The 17951-nt window shown below is 44.2% G+C and overlaps 1 protein-coding gene across 2 annotated transcripts in view; it reads right to left on the bottom strand.

Annotated features, from left to right (window-relative positions):
- SRGAP3 (SLIT-ROBO Rho GTPase activating protein 3) overlaps positions 1-17951 on the bottom strand; it is a 243482-nt gene that overhangs the window by 87690 nt on the left and 137841 nt on the right. For both annotated transcript variants that reach the window (XM_069562088.1, XM_069562090.1), the window contains exon 3: positions 15551-15713. In XM_069562088.1, the coding sequence (XP_069418189.1) occupies positions 15551-15713 (163 nt within the window). The remainder of the gene's footprint in view (positions 1-15550; positions 15714-17951) is intronic.

The raw sequence follows: 17951 nt of genomic DNA, 5'->3' as shown, positions 1-17951 counted from the left end.
TGCCGAAGGGTCTGCTTCCTCAGAATGAACCTCCTGACTCCCCTGTGGACCCCAACACCACCACCTTTGTAGAATCCCACACCCCTGAACCCATCCTCCTGCTTGTACTACTGTTTCCTGGAGCTCTGTGGCCAGGTCCTCACCTGCCTTCAGTCTGATTTACACCAGCATTTGTTGAATGGCCTACTAGACAACAGCCTCCATGAGGCACTAGAGACTCAAAGCTGAGTGAGACCTGGCCCCCGTTCCATCAGCCACAGCCTGCATTTCTGGAGTACATTACAACAGTAAACACCGTCCAAAGTCACCTCCATACATTATTTAAAGGAAACCTTTAAGGCAGGTACTATTATACCTACGTGGCAGAAGAGAGCTGGCGGCTCAAATGAGTTAAGCAACTTGCCCCAGGCTATACAGCTAGGAAGGGGCACAGCCAGGCTCAGGTTTTGGTTGGTCTAACCCCAAAGCTGGAGAAGGCAATGGCACCCCACTCCAATACTCTTGCCTGGAAAATCCCATGGACGGAGGAGCCTGGTAGGCTGCAGTCCACGGAGTTGCTGAGAGTTGGACACGACTCAGTGACTTCACTTTCACTTTTCACTTTTCTGCATTGGAAAAGGAAATGGCAACCCGCTCCAGTGTTCTTGCCTGGAGAATCCCAGGGATGGGGAGCCTGGTGGGCTGCGGTCTATGGGGTCACACAGAGTCGGACACGACTGAAGCGACTTAGCAGCAGCAGCAGCAGCAGCCCCAAAGCTGGCACTCGTAAGGACCTTCTGTGGCCTGTTTCCCCAGCACCTAGACGGGATGCGGGCACATGGGTGAAGAGAAGCCACTGGAGTGCTGTCACAGAGATGAGTCCAACCAGAAGTCCAGGCTGCAAAGGAAGACATGCCCTCTGGACTCCACCTGCCCATCGTGTGCACGCTGTCACCACCTGTGCAAAAATCTGCATTCCCCGGTCCTTGCCCTCACCTGCAGGCAGCTCAAGTTCCCCTTGACTTGGTACTCCTTGGCTCGCTCGCCCTGCTACGCCTAAGTCAGCCATGCTGGTCATCTCTGGCTTCTTCCTTCTTCCTTGCTCTGATAATAAAAGATGAGACACGGGAGGAACTGACTGCCGCTTGCCTTGTCACGCCAGATGGTCCATCCGGCACGGGACCCGGGATGACCAGGTGCTCTAGTGCCTTGTGTCTAGTGACTGGGTCAGAGATGGAAACATATTTCAGGCTGAGCTGATGAGAATCTTCCCTGAAGTTTTCTAAGAACCATATTCTCAGATCTTCTTTCCTCTGGGGTTGCTAAGCGAGGACGTCAGGTGTCTTGGGCTGCCCACCACAAGGATTGTCGGGGTCTTGACAACAGTATTTGTGTCCTGATCTCGTGATGCTTAGATAAGATCTACCTGTGGACTTTTCCAGCTTATAGAATCTCGTGAATTTCCACCTTGGCTCATGTGAAAGAATACTGATGCATTCTGTGCTTATTTTAGCATGAAGACACCACAATGACCACGGGGCAAGACAGTTTTCTGAAAACCCTCTACCAAACACCAGTTTTCAAACAGTTTCTGCAAAAGAACAACTTTCCAACCAAGTAGAGAGAGTGTAAGCCCCTTCGAGGCTGGGGCTCTGGCTTCCCAGAGTGCTGATAACAAAGATTGGCAAACAAAAGGAGCTCCGTAACACCTGTGCATGAGCTAAGCAGAACACAGACACTAAAAGGAGGCCACCTTCGACTCACTTTTTTGCAAAAATAAAACAAAACAAAACCACAAACATTCACATCAAGATGGCATCAGCTGACATTTTTTGGCACAATGGTTCTGGAGTGAAATCAATGTTTTCACCAAAAAAGTCCTGCCATGGATGACTGGATTTGGTTTTCAATGCAGAGCTAATCTCAGTTTTAAGAGGAAACCCTCAAAACTGTTACTACAGATCCTAAGACTTTATGAATTATATTTGAAAAGTCTTCTTCAAGGGTATGTCTCTGTCTCTCTCAAGTTAAATGTGGAGCTGGTCACTCTGAACATTTAGAAAACATAAAAATGCGGAGTTTCAATCACAGGACTCCCTCTCACTGATTCAGAGGTCATGGTTCGAAAAAACGCTTCAGGAAACTGCAAGGCAGGGAGTAAGGTGGAGCCATCCTCAACTCCAGATATCTCATCAGGAGCTGAGTCAGCAACATCTGTCTCCCTTTTCTCTTTGCTTGATATTCTCATGTCCGGTTTTCCCCCTGTGGGAACATTCCATGGCTTCCCTAGTTCTGGGGTTCCAAACAAACAATGGGAAACCAATACACAAACCAAACAAAGTAAAAACCAAAAACTCTGTCTCTTTTCATTCTAATCCACTGCTTTTCCACACTCCAGCTTGTTTTCTCATCAAATAACAAAACTGGAGACGCACAGATGTTCCCTATTTAAATAAATGATATATGTGAGCATTGACCATCTCCCAGAGAGACTGTGTTTTTATTTCTAAAGCAAAGGCCTTAAGGGTGTGTCTCGGAGGGATGGAGCATTTCCAAGTCTATCCTGGAAGGCTGGCTCATCCCTGAACACGGCCGCTTGGACAGCTGACTGGCTGATTTCTCCGAGTAGTACCTAGCTTGCTGGTAACTTAGCAGCCAGCACTCTGGCACGTCCCCACCCCTTGCCTCCCAACATCCTCCTCAGCCTACACTCTGCCCTCCTTCCACCTGGACCTCTGTTACCCTTCCCCCTCCCCCCACCCCCTTCCTTTCCCTGCTCCTCAAGACCTCTCTTCTTTCCTCCCCTTTGCAGACTGATGTCTGTCTCCTGTGGCTGCAACTCAAAATGTTGGCACCGACTTGTTTTCACAAGAAGCTGGAACATCCGGGCTGGGAGGTCGGGCTTCAAGGAAACAGGAAGGCCCTGCACCCATTCATCAAATGCCCTGGACAGAGGTGGGCCCCACTGGTACCTCCCCAGGAGCCCTGCGATGGTCTGAGGCAATAAGCCTGGCGTTGTGTCTGTCTAACCCCTTAATTACTCCCACCATCTCTCTGGGACCCTGTTTGTGCGAAAGGCTTCATTTTCAGAAATGCTTAAAATGACAGGTCTGAAGAAGCCCAAGGATACCTTGAAAAGGCATGACCAAGTGACCTGATGTGGTCAAGACAGGAGTTTCTGAATCATTCCTAATAATACTAAATATTATTAATAAGTTATCACCGTTAGTAACAATGCTTAGTACCAGCACTATAATACTTATCATTAAGGATAATAACAACAATAATAGCTATTGTTCCTTTGATCTCTTAGCATGTACCAGGCCCAATGATAATTGCATTATAGACAATACCTTACAAAAGCCTAATATCAGGAATTTATGGGATATAACCCCTATTGTAACCCCACTTTAAAGATTAGGACAGAGAGCCTCAGGGAGGGTGAAGAATTTGCTCAAGATCACGGAGGTAGTAAATGTGATTCTCTCTCAACCATTCCACTCTGTTGTTGGGAGAACTATGACTCTATGTGCCTTTAGATTTTTTTCCCCAAATATTCCAAAATAATAATAAAACACACATATTCCTCTGCCTTACTGTAAAAAGCACGCTGCTATTTAAGAGGCTCTCCTTTAGGTCACTGTCAGTATCGGACAGCACCCTTTAGTAGAATCTCCTGTTTCTATGACCAAGTCCTGGCCCCAACCACTGGCTTCCCGGCCAAGGCAGGAGAACAGGGCATGGACCCCTGGGCTGAGTCTCTGTGAAAACAGAACATACTCAGGAACAGTCTTTCCTGACCATGTCTCAGACTTCTTTTTTTTTTTTTTCTGCAAGGGTGAAGGGACATGAATCTCTTGCAGATCAGCGTCAAAAGGCTCAGGGAATGGTTGAGGGTCTCTGTGTCTTAAGGAGTGTGACAAACCTGTCTTTCTGAAAAACCCATAGCTACAACAACCGAAAAATCCCTCAGCCTTGAGCTGTTTTCTCCCCCTCTGCTTTCTCTTCAAAGCGGATATGGATGTTGTCAGGATTATTTGTTGGATTTAAAACATTACTGATCATTTATTCCTGCTGAATCACTGACCTGAGACGACTCTCCAACCTCCTTGTCATTTTTTAATCTGATCTTCTACTGTATTTGCATTGTTTGTGTAGACGATGTAACAGGATTGCATTAGCATTTCAAAAATGTCCGTACCCATGTATCCACCCATCAATCCACCACCTTCCCACCTATCCACTCACCCATCCATCCATCCATATCAACCTCCCTGACCCAGGCCCCTGTTACCTTCCACGAGCAACTTGTGCATTAGTGTATACGTGTAACAACCGAGTTCAGCAACCCTCTTTTCAAAGCCATCAAACACACCAAATCAATCATCCTTAAACTTGGCTCTGATCACATTACCCCCTATTCAAGAACCTATCTTAGGTCGTACTTAGAAGTGGAACTGCTGGGGTGCAGGCTGTCTACCTCTTCCTTCTCTGTCACTGGGCACTCCCACTCTTCTCCAAAGGGGCGTCCAACTTACATGCTTATTAGGAGGATGCAAGTGGCTCTGCTGTGTCGCATTCTTGCCAGCACTTGGACTGCTTGACCAACCTAAGAGGAGTCAAACTGTGCTTCATTTTGTTTTATTTTACCTTCTTCTAATTACCAGTAAGTTTGAGCATCTTTTCTTATACTTTTAACCATTTAAATTTCCTTTTCTGTGATGCACTTATTTATATCTTTAACCCATGTTCTTACTGGGTTGTTTGCCCTTTTCTAATTTTTTTCTGGTAGGAGCTGATTTTTATATTCTGGTTATTAACCTTTTATTAATTCTTTGCAAGCCAAACATCTTTTCCTTTCCTAGTCTGTATCTTCTCTTTATTTATTTGTTGCAGTTGTTATTGTATAGAACATTTAAATAAAATTTATATAATGAAATCTATCATTATTTTCCTTTATGGTGTATGCTTCTTTTGTTTTGTGCTTTATGTTTAAGCAACTTTTTCCTACCTCTAAGGTTTTAAATAGAACCTTCTACTATATCTTCTTCCAAAAGTATTTAGTTTTATTTCTTACCTTTAGCACTTTAACCCATTTAGAATATTTTTTTTTTAACTAAGGTGGAGGTCTAATTTTTTTCCATATGGAAATAAAAGTGTGTGTGTGTGTTTAAACCGGTTCCTAAAAAAATAACAAGAAATGGACAAGAAACCAGTGGAATCAGCCCCATTTCCTAAACAAGCCATCCTTCCCCCCAGTCTGTAATGCACTGCTGCCATACTGCGTTCCCATTTGTGGGGGGCTGTGTTTCTGAGCACTGATCTGGGCCCCCTGTTAGTTTGCCTAGCACTGCTCTAGCACTACCCATTGTACTATCACATAAGAGGAAGTCTTGATATCTGATAAGGTAAATGCTCCAACAAATACCCAAAAAATATAACCTACTTATTTTCTTTTTATAAGAAAATATTTTCTTATAAATATTTTCTTTTTTATGGGGCAATCAAGCTAAAAATTTAAAGCAAGTAGATGGTTTCAAAGAAAATCTTTGAAAAAATCTTTGGAACTAAAATATGAATAATTCTGAAAAATTTACGGGGCATAGAAGAAACTGCAAAATGGAAATTATGAAATATTTATACCTGAATGATAATGAAAATATCACATCAAAATTTCTATGATGCAGATAATTTATAGCACTAATGACATTAATTTTCAATCATTCTTGTATTCTAATATATGCATTTTTTAATTACATTTTCTAGTTGGCTATGACAAGCATACAGGAACATTATTAATTTTTGTATATTTATCTTGTAATCAGCCATCTTGCTGAACTCTTTAACAGGAAGTACAATATTTACTGGTGGTTTTTTGGTAAATATTCTTTATCAGGCTAAGGAAGTTTCCATTTATTCCTAATTTGCTAAGAATTAAACGGTGAAAAGTTAGAAGTATGCTTTTTAAAAGTCAAGAATGTATTGAAGGGGCTATGAGAGTGGTCTAGTGGTTAAGAATCCATCTTGGAATGCAGGAGACTCAGGTTTGATCCCTCAGGGAACTAAGATCTCATGTGCTTCAGAGCAACTAAGCCCTCACACCACAGCTAGAGAGTCTGTGTGTCACAACAAAAGATGCAACAAAGATGCTGTATGCCTCAACCAAGACCCGATGAGCACTAGGTCGCTTCAGTCTATGGGATCCTCCAGGCAAGAATACTCGAGTGGGTTGCCATTTCCTTCTCCAGGGGATCTTCCCACTAAGACCCAATACAGCCAAATAAACAAATAAATATTTTAAAAGAAATGTATTCAACATCCTGTGATAAACCATAATGGAATATGGTTTATGATGGAATATGGTTTATTGTTTATGGAATATGGTTTATGATGGAATGGAATATGAAAAAGAATGCATATATATATATAATTGGTATATGGCACAAACCAAGACAATATTATAAAGCAATTATCCTTCAATTAAAAATAAATTTTTAAAAAAGATAATATATATGTATAACTGACTTACTTTTCTGTACAGCAGTAATTAACACAACAGTATATTTAAAAAATTAAAAAATTAAAATAAAAGTTAAGAATGCCATTTCTCTCCCCATTTTCCTCTACTGAACCTATTTAGGTCCAAAAGGCAAGTAAAGGAAATAAGAGGTTATTTAAATTAAAAAAAAAAAAGACAATAAGTTAGAAGCAATCAGTGAATGATTTCTGACCCTTTATTTAATCTGTGTGCCCTGAATGTTTCTTTATCCCATCTCTGAACTTAATTCTCACTGCATTTTTCCTCAAAGGATTATTATTTCCCAATAATCATCCTAATAGTAGTTAATATTTAATGACTACTTACTGCATACCAGGTAGACATTTTATATCATCACTTTTTAATCCTTACAATGACCCTAAGAAGGACATTTTTAATTAGCTCCATTTTGAAAATGTTGAAACCATGAGGATTTAGGGATTAGGTTGAGTTCACGCAGCTAAAAAGTAGCAGAACAGGGACCCTGCAGTCTGTCCACAGCCCTAACCATAGCACCATGCTGCAAGGCTGGCCGACCTGCTCACAATACAGGACCAGACTTTTCTGCCAATGGACCCTTGCTTCGGTCTAGAATCCTCTGACTTTTCCCGAATTTCTGCATGTCTGCTGGGGACACAGTGAGGCACCCCTCAGAATGCCTTCAGGATAGGGGACATATTCCCTCACCTGTGGGGAGTACTGTCTATAGATGCCCCACTGTCAGCCCTGTTTGGAACGGCCTCACAAACAGGCATTTGCCCAAGGCCACATCTCCCAGGAGCCACATGAAGGTAGAAAGGCCCAGCTTCCTCCCCACAAACCAGGACAACCTGGAAGGGCCAGCCTAGCCTCAGAACTCCCCAAGGAGTCATTTGAGGCCTTTGTTGTAACTGCATATTCCCTGAGTCCTGCCTCTCTCCCTTCCTTCTGCAAGGGGGTGGACTCCAAGAATACTGGTTAACATATCCCTGCAACATAATCCCTGTTTTGGAGTCAGCTTCCCAGGAATCCAAGCTGGTATAAATCCTAAGCCTCACTTAGAGATTCACTACAAATGCTGCATCCCCTACACAAGACCTTCCCCAAACTGCCCCCTCAGCCCAGATTAAAAGCCCCCCTTCTTCTGAATACTGATATCACACATACACGCCTGTCTTCACTTCCACTGTTCACTGTGAGCTGGGAAGGCACTATGTCTGACTCATCCTTCTACCTCCCTTAACGCCTGCCTTTTCCATTGAGCATGGGCTCTGGGATCAGACAAAGATGGATTCAAATCCCTTCTTCACCTTTATTGGCATCAGTTTCCTCATTTGTAAAATGGGAGTGATGACAGCATCTTCCTCTAAGGCTGTAAGAAGTGAATGTTTAGCCCAGAGCCCAGCACACAGTAGGCACTGATTGTTTGTTATCTATGATTATTGTGTATCTATTGTGATGAGAGCCATAACGCGTGTTTTCTGAGTGAGCTGGGAACTCCTGACAGCGACCAGGTCAGCAGGCTGCACTAGCAGGGTGAGCGCTCACAACTCATCTCCCTGGGAGACAGTGGAGACAGCTGAAGGCTCCGAGCCCCTGGCAGTCTGCCCGTGTCGCTTGCTCTCCGTGCAGGCCTCAGAGCTGAACCCTCCAGCATGCAAGCCCTCACTCTCTCCTGCAACCCAAAAATTTAAAAAAAAAATTTAAATAAATAAACTTGGCTTTGAATCCAAGGCTATTGGTGCTTTTGATCTTGGTTACAAAGCAAGGCAATTATTAGATACAAAAGCCCTGATTTATTTATGAAATGCGACGGATATCTTCAAGAAGGGAACGAGAAAGCTCACTCTAGACCAAGCCTTTATTGCCACACCGTGAATGGCTGCTTTCAAACACAGGGCCCCCGAATGCCCTCTCTTCTCTGCTAAGAGTCTTTTCTCATTAGCGCTTGCTTCAGAACACCACAGCTTCCAACAATCAAACTCACTCCAGGGCTGGGACAAGTAATTAAATTCTGCAGGCATCCGAGCAGAGGATAATGGATGGCTATTGTTAAGGAAGCTGAGGCTGGAAATGAAATGGGCTCCAATGCTCAACCTCAGAAATGGTTGAGGCGGAAAGAGAGAGCAAAAAGGACGCAGATGGACCCTCCCTGCTGGTGCATCACAGGGGACAGTGGAATCAGGGCTGGACCCGGAGTAGGAAACCTGCGTCAGGGGCCAAACTCTGCTCTTACTGGAAAACCAAGAGGTGGGACTAGGTAAATCATTCCCCGTGTGTGATTCCCAGGTCAGCAGCAAAAGCAGCGCCTGGGAACTCGTTAGAAATGCAGGTTCTCAGGCCTCACTACCACCTGGTGCATCAGAAGCTGTGGGCTTAGGGCTCAGCAATCTGTGTTTAATAAGCCCTCCAGCTGATTCTGACGCTAGACTTGAAGAACCACTCCTGTTTCAGAATGAGGCCAAAAACTCAACTGCACAAAGGACCAAGGAGCTATTAAAATAAAGGGGTTGGTGTTGTGCGCCAGACAGTGCAGGGGCTGTGAGGCAGTGGAGTGAGTGTGCCCTGCTTGAAGGGCCAGCAGCCTCTCAGCTCTGGACAGCCACATATGGATCTGGGACTGTCAGAGTTGGTTTTTTGAGAGAAATACAAAATTCTGATTTTTATGTGAAATTTCACAATTTTAAAATATTGGTTGAAGTTTTCTTAACAAAGTGAGGGCCAAGCAGATTAAACTTGAGAACCAAGTTCAGCTGGGGACCACCATTTTGCAGCCTCCATTCCAAGCTGCCTTGGACCCCCATCGTTGACATTCTGTCCACTGTGCTCCAGCCCTTGTCCTAACACTGAACTCCTAACCTCCTTTCCCCACTTGGGAGACTCCTATTCATCCTTCAACGCCCAATTCAAGCATCACCTCCACTGCTGAACTCATTCTCAACTCTCTGTTTCACATTCTATCGTCTCCACTATGCAAGTAGAAAGGAATCAGATGGGGCCAAAGAACTAACATGAATAAGAAGGTAACACAGAGGAGGAAGGCATGGAGAAGTTAAAACAGCCTTTTCCCACAGAGGAGGAAAGAGGAAACTCCTGCAAAAGGGACCATTTTTGCTGTTTGAAAAAATCACTTAAATAAGGACACTGATCCCATATGGCCAGAATCTAATAAAATGAAGTTTTAAAAGGGCAAATATAAAGAAACACAAGTGCAGAATTCATAGGATAGATTAAAAAACATTTGGTACAAAATCCCCAGGAGATTTGAGCTGACAGTTCAGAGTGAGTCAACCATGTGATGAGACGATCATGAAAAAAGCAAGTGCCTTCACAGGTTTCATTATTAGAAATAAAATGTCTAGACAGCCCTGCTCTCTTCCTTGCTGCTCAGAGCTTCCTGTAGAGTTCTGAGTGGTTCTGAGAATCAATTTCTGTAGGTCAGCGAAGCCCTGACGTCTGACCCAGGAAGAGAGAAAATGCAAAGCCAAGTTACAAGGGTCAACTGAAGGAACCTGGTGTGTTCACCCAGAGGCAAGATGGACCTGGGTATGCGGTCATGATTTCTGTATTCAAGTAACAGATAGATTTCCATGTGGATTGATGTAGTGAAAACCCTGGAAGATTTTATCTCAACATTGGGAAGAATTTTCTATTGATCTCAGTTGTCCCTGAATGGAATACAAGATAACGAATGCCCTTTGCAGGGGCCGAGTGGGGGGTGATCTGGCAGAGAAAGAACAGCTCAGGAAGAAGATAAAAAAAGGACTGGAAGAGAAGACCTAGAGGACAGCCATTGCTTTATTTTTCACCCCTCTTGTAAGGAAAAGCACTCAGTTTTTCTTGGGCAACCACCCTCAGCCGTTCTCTGTCCTCTATATCCGGGGGAGTTGAGTGTACACCCAATTTCAGGGATGTGTTTCCCGGGCCTGGCAGGTCTGCACTGTATCTTGCCAGAACAGGTCCAGCTTCAGGAGCACTCATGTGATCCACACTGGGTCAGTCGCAACCTGGGAGACCCAATTCTGAGAGAAGGGACCTCTCACTTTCCGCTGGACTTGAAGCAGGTAGGATGTAAGCCTGGGGCTGTGGGGGCCATGCTGTCATCACAGAGAGAGACTGGCTGTACATCAGCCTTTCTCCCACCCTTCTTAAAACAAAACAAACAAACGAACTGGAAAACAGAAAACATTGGAGCAGAGTTGCAGAGAGACTAAGTTCTGACAACACCCTTTGTGTCACCTTTAAAGCCCACATGCCTGAAGACAGTCTTGGCTCAGAAGAGCAGATAAGCTCCCTTTCCACCCTCAAGTCAGTGGAACTGGGTTTCTGTTGTTTGCAACCGTAAGAGTCCTGATCACTACGGTGAGCACTAAGATTTCATACAGTTCCACTCTGGTGGATCCACTTCTCACACTTAAAGCAATAGCCACCTGTGTGCACAAGCCCATTTGCCCAGAAGAAGCCTAGAATGGCTATGGAATGGGAGCCGCTGCCTCCAGGCATAACACACTGCACTGCAGAAGGGAGAACGGAGAACCAGGAAAGGGTGAGTTATTGAGTCAAAGAGCATTCAGCACTGCTGAGAAGCTGGCAGGGGCCACTGCCCCAGGCCCAGGCCCAGGAGGGACACCTGGCCTGGAAGCCACTCCTGCAGAGGCAATGCGGGAATGTGACTTAGCAGATGGTAAAGGAATTCCATGCCGCCATGCGGCACTGTCTCCATCTCTACTTCCCACATGAGAAAACTAAGTCTCTGAAAGACCTACTCAGGGTCTCACCACCAGTGAGAGGCAGTTCTGAGACAGATCCCAAAGCCCAGGGGTGGTGCCTCCTGCAGACGATGACAACTGGCCATTCTCGGGCTTTACCTTCTCATCTGTAAAATGGGCTGAGTGATGATCCTGTTCCCTAGTCTGACCAGAGACCAGCCTCTGCAGAACTATCCCTCATGTAAGGATGCGGGCCTTGATGCTGAGATCATCCATAACTGATAGGATACACAGGGCCACACTGTGCTAAATCAGCCCATCAGGCTCATCCTCAGCTCTCTCCTGGCCCAGAGGGGCCGGGTCATTTCCTTTGTTCTACAAGCACAGGCCTGGTAACAAGGCAGCCAGGAGCTCAGCTGTAGACATTTCTTCATTATTTTCCACCCTGTTAACCTCCATCACAAGTGAGGCTGCTGTCAGCCTAAATGAGAGCTGAAAAGATTTATCTCACTTGTCCAGGGCTCAGCTCATGAAAAGACCCTCCATTTCCTAAAGGCCCTAATGACCTTTCTCTGTGAGTCCCTCTCACCCAGGAAAAAAGATGTGATGGTGGTGGCTGCAGGCAGGGGCCTGTGATGGGACCAAGTAGTCTGAATCACTTCTGTATGGCTTTGCAAAGCGCTATGTGAATGTTTCTTATGATACTGGATTTACCTTCCTAATTATGTTTGCTTATGCAAATATTAAAGTTAGACTACACTTCAAATAAATAGAATAAAAGCAATAGAATGGAAAAGACTAGAGATCTCTTCAAGAAACCTGCAGGATATCAAAGGAACATTTCACGCAAGGGTGGGCACAGTAAAGGACAGAAACGGTAAGGACTTAACAGAAGCAGATGAGATTAAGAAGAGATGTGAAGAATACACAGAACTCTACAAAAAAGGTCTTAATGACCCGGATAACCACAATGGTGTGGTCACATAGCTACAGCCAGACATCCCAGAGGGTGAAGTCAAGTGGGTCTTAGGAGGCATCACCATGAACAAAACTAACGGAGCTGACAGAATTTCAGTAGAGCTATTTAAAATCCTAAAAGATGATGCTATTAAAGTGCTGCGCTCGATATGTCAGAAAATTGGGAAAACTCGGCAGTGGCCACAGGACTGGAAAAGGTCAGTTTTCATTCCAATTCCAAAGAAGGGCAGTGCCAAAGAATGTTCAAACTATTGAACAACTGAGCTCATTTCGCCTGCTAGTAAGGTTTGCTCAAAATCCTTCAAGCTAGGTTTCAGCAGTACGTGAACCAAGAACTTTCAGATGTGCAAGTTGGTTTTAGAAAAGGCAGAGGAGCCAGAGATCAAATTGCCAACATTTGCTGGATGATAGAGAAGGCAAAAAAATTCCAGAAAAATATCTACTCCTGCTTCATTGACTACACTAAAGCCTTTGACAGTGTGGATCACAACGAACTGTGGGAAATTCTTAAACAGATGGGACTACCAGACCACCTTACCTGTCTCCTGAGAAACCCATGTGCAGGTCAAGAAGCAACAGTTCAAACCAGATATGCAATAATGGACTGGCTCAAAATTGGGAAAGGCGTTATGTCAAGACTGTATATTGTCACTTTGCTTATTTAACTTCTATGCAGAGTCCATCATGTGAAACACCAGGCTGAATGAAGCTCAAGCTGGAATCAAGATTGCCAGGAGAAATATCAATAACCTCAGATATGCAGATGACACCACTCTAATGGCAGAAAACAAAGAGGAACTAAAGAACCTCTTGATGAAGGTGAAAGAGAAGAGTAAAAAAGCTGGCTTAAAATTCAACATTCAAAAAACTAGCATCATGGCAACTAGTCCCATCCCTTCACGGCAAATAGAAGGGGAAAAGTAGAAGCAACGGCAGACTTTATTTTCTCAGACTCCAAAATTGCTGCGGATGGTGACTGCAGCCATGAAATTTAAAGATCCTTGCTCCTTGGAAGGTAAACTATGACAAAGCTAGACAGCATATTAAAAAGCAGAGACATCACTTTGCTGACAAAGGTCCATCTAGTCAAAGCTATGGTTTTTCCAGTAGTCAAGTATGGGTGTGAGAGTTGGACAATCAAAAAAAGCTGAGCACCAAAGAATTGATGCTTTTGAACTGTGGTGTTGGAGAAGACTCTTGAGAATCCCTTGGACTGCAAGGAGATCCAACCAGTCAATCCTAAAGGAAATCAGTCCTGAATACTCATTGGAAGGACTGATGATGATCCTGAAGCTCCAATACTTTGGCCACCTGATGCGAAGAGCTGATTCACCGGAAAAGATCCTGTTGCTAGGAAAGACTGAAGGCAAAAGGAGAAGAGGGTGGCCGAGGATGAGATGGTTGGATGGCATCACCAACTTAATGGACATTAATTTGAACAAACTCCAGGAGATAGTGAAGAACAGGGAAGACTAGCGTGCTGCAGTCCATGGGATCGCAAAGAGTCGGACACAACAGCAACATTTCATAAACACGGCCCCAGCAAGAAATCAGAGCAGACTGTGTGGCAGGAGGGAATTAGCTTGCAGTTACAATTCTGCCAAAGAAGACATCCTCAAAGCGGACAATCCACATACAGACCAGGGAGAGACGACTGTACTTCAAACCAACTTGGCATCTTCCTCTGTGTGTCTGGCAATCCCATGTCACCTCTTCCCTAAAACTGGCACCAGGCAAAAACGGATGAGCTGTGTCATTTCAATAGTAATTGTCTCCTCCACTAGCATAATAACAGCCAGCTTTCCTCAGCATTTATTCAGTGCCAGGCTCTGCTTTCCATGCTTTACAGGGATTAACAACCCTCTCAACCCAAGCAGCTGCCCTGTGGGTATTTCTATCCCCATTTCACAAATAAGGAAACTGAGGCTCAGAGAGTTTAAGTAACAAACCCAAAGACATACAGCTAATAAATGATGCAGCCAGGAAAATGAACTCTGAGATTTAAGAATTCTGGACCCAAGACAACACCCTGAACCACCTGTCAATAACAGCCCCCTCCTTCACATGCACCACTTCATTAAACCCTCACACTGCCCTGGGAAGCAGAGGATCTTAACCTCGTTTCACAGACAAACAAATGAGCAAACTGTGACCTTAAAATTCCTGTTACAGAAATTGATCTTAAGAAAATAGCAGTAGCCCATCAAATGATGAATGAATAAGAAACTTGTGGTGTATATATATATAAATAGAATATTATTCAGCCATAAAAATGATGAAATTCTTCTATTTGGAACAATGTGGACGAACCTAGAGAATATCATGCTTAATGAAATAAGTCAGAAAAGACAAATACTGTATTATATCATTTATACATGGAATCCAAAAAAATAATACAAACAAATGTATATGCAGAAAAGAAACAGACTCACAGATACAGAAAACAAACAACTGGTTGCCAAAGGGGAGAGGAGCAAATAAGTGGTATGAGATTAAGAGATACAAACTACAATAAATGAAATTAATAAAAAATAAGGATATACTGTATAGCACAGGAAAATATAAACATTATCTTGTAATAACTTTTAATGGAGTACAATCTGTAAACATACTGATTCACTATGCTATATACCTAAAATGAATATAATGTAAATAAACTATACCTAAATTTTTAAAAAATAGCAGTGAATATGACAAAGGTCTATATAAAAGACGCTCACAGCAGCAATATTTAAAATAATATGGAAATCACTGAAGTGTTCGACAATAAACGATTGGTTAAATAAACTAGCGTATATCTATATGATGAAATACTATGTAATCTTTCAAAATGTTATGGAATTATACTCATTGATATGGAAAAATTTTATAATACAGTGGTATCCAATTTGTTAGGTAACATAAGGAGTAAAATCATATGCAGTCTGACCTCATTTGGGAAAAGTACACACATATTCTACAAAATGTATAAAGACAAGCAGTCATAGAAAAGGTATTTACATATGTACATATAAAGAAATTCTTTTGACAACCAAAGTGATTATGGCCGAGAGATAACATTTCAGGTGATGTTATTTTCTATGTGTGAGCTCATCTGTATTTTTCCAGATTTCCTAGGAAGAATGTACAACTTACCTAACCATGCAAAGGTTTTTATTTTTGTGGTGGTGGTGGTTGCTGAAGTGGCTGAGATCCCAGCCACATCCAGGACTCAAACCTGGAGCCTGGGGGCCCAAGTCCAATCCTCAGCCTCTTGTCCCCTTCAGCACACCTGCCCCTTGGTCCCATGTTCCCAGACCACACCCTACCCTTGGCAGTCTCACCATAGCCAACCTGGGGCAGAAACCCAGGTGGCCCAAGCACCCACCTTTTTGAAGAGTCTGATGACATCCTCACTGATCTGGGAGAGGCGGACAATGACATTGTTCATGAAGATGTCGTTGAGGGTGGCATGGTCTCGGCTCTCCCGCCTGGTCTGGTGCAGGACTAGATACCAACAGTTCACGGGCGAGAGGAGATACTGGTCTTTCCTATAGAAACCAAGACAGCTTATTGGAATTGTCATCCACAAATGTTCTACGTTTTCACCCACCACAGCTCTTTTGATCTTAGTGTGGCCCTCTCAAATTCGTTTTCCTATAACACATTTAACAGCAACAGAGACCATGAGGGCTGAAGCAATCCTCCCAAGGTCACAGAGCAGTGCTGGGGCCACTTTGCATCTGTGTTTCCTTAAGAAATGAAACATTTCTGTCTTCTCTGTGCTTTACCAAAGACCCCTCTGTTAGCCTTAGTAAAGTGTGTATATACCCTGGTGTCCAGGAAGAGTGAAGGACAGTTAGAAACCAGTGTCAAACCAATAACCCCATGTTGCCACACAGGGCATCAGGGCTGTGTTCTTGACCTATAACCCTTACTCCACTTTCCAAGGTGGAAAGGTGATGTTGAGGCAGAGGCTCATTCATCACCTTAGGGTGCCTGGCCCAAGGTCCAATCCCCCAGGCCTGCCTGGCTCCCCCAGGGGGCTGGCCAGGGTTCTCTCAGGAAACGCAGCCTCCTATCAGCACTTTTTTTTTTTTCAAATACTTTATTTTACTTTACAATACTGTATGGTTTTGCCATACATTGACATGAATCCCCATGGGTGTACATGCGTTCCCAAACATGAATCCCCCTCCCACCTCCTTCCCCATAACTTCTCTCTGGGTCATCACCGTGCACCAGCCCCAAGCATGCTATATCCTGCGTCGGACATAGACTGGCGATTCGATTCTTACATGATAGTATACATGTTACAATTCCATTCTCCCGAATCATCCCACCCTCTCCCTCTCCCTCTGAGTCCAAAAGTCCGTTATACACATCTGTGTCTTTTTTGCTGTTTTGCATACAGGGTCGTCATTGCCATCTTTCTAAATTCCATATATATGTGTTAGTATACTGTATTGGTGTTTTTCTTTCTGGCTTACTTCACTCTGTATAATCGGCTCCAGTTTCATCCATCTCATCAGAACTGATTCAAATGTATTCTATAGAAAGCCCAGAGATAAATCCACTTTTTAACAACACTATCAGCACTTTTGAGGAGGGGAATTCAGCTGACTCCCAGTATGACCATATCATCTTCCCAAAGTCAAGTGGAAGTAAGGGAGAGGGGAGCCCTGAGGGCCTCTAGGCAGCTATGACCGCCCCCCGCTTACTCCACCCAAACCCTGGGCTTGGGAAAGATAGGTGAGGAGAGGTCAGTTGACTTTTCTGTCACCAAATGGGCTAAAAATCTGTCCAGAAAACAGGAATCTGGGAGAAGGGAATTTGGTTTAGACAGAGGATAGCTAGGTTAAAAACCTCTAAGAGAAAGAAAGGAGACATTATGCTATAAGATAAACGAAGCATCTTCTCTTTTGCTTTCAGCCTAGAGAAAAAGCCGGGGCACCGAAAGCCAACAGCCAAGCCTCCTATCCTCCTAATCCCTCGACATTTGCTCCACGTCAGGTCTCAGGTGACTGTGGCACAAACCTGCCTCCCAGGGGCTCCTAATGAGGCAGTGAGGCAAAAGGATTACAGTGGAAGGTGCTGAACGTTATGATGGAGACGTGCAGGGCATCCGTTCTGCATGAGAAGTTGGAGAAGACGCAGAGTTCCGCCTGCGTCCCCGTCACATCATCCCCTGTGCTTTCCTGCCAACCTCTCCCCACTGGGGACTTCTGCATTCTGTGCCTCCGGAGCACATGAGCCCCACTTTTCTCCCTGTCTCTGGGTCTCAGCCTAAATGATACTCTCTGGAGAGCATGCCTCTGACCTCACTCTAGGACTGGAGTTCTCAGAGGTGGAGCCCAGCCCAGATGCATCAGCTCCACTTGGAAATTTGTTGTAAATGCAAACTCTTGGGGCTACCCTAGACCACTTAATAAGAAGTCTTGGCCCTGAGCTCAGCATCTGTGTTTTGACCAGCCCTCCAGGGGACTGTGATGCATACTCAGGTTTGAGGATTTCTGCCTTAAGGAGCCTCCCCACCCATTGCCCTACTTGAAGTTCTTCGAGAGCAGGAAGTGTTTCCCTCTTAGTTACCATAATCAGTGCCCAGAAACATGCCTGACACACAGCATATGCTATGGAAGAAAAACCCAACAAGAAGGTCACATTTGTGCTGGGTCCTGAAGCATAGGTAGGAGCTTTCCAGAGGGGCAGAGAGAGATGGAATTGCAGGCAGAGGGACCTGTGGATACAAAGGAGTAGCTCCGCAGAGCTAGAAGCAGGAGAGCAGAGCT

This window comes from Ovis canadensis, chromosome 19, assembly GCF_042477335.2.
Source record: "Ovis canadensis isolate MfBH-ARS-UI-01 breed Bighorn chromosome 19, ARS-UI_OviCan_v2, whole genome shotgun sequence".
NCBI lineage: Eukaryota > Metazoa > Chordata > Mammalia > Artiodactyla > Bovidae > Ovis > Ovis canadensis.
This window is presented reverse-complemented; position numbering and strand designations above follow the sequence as displayed.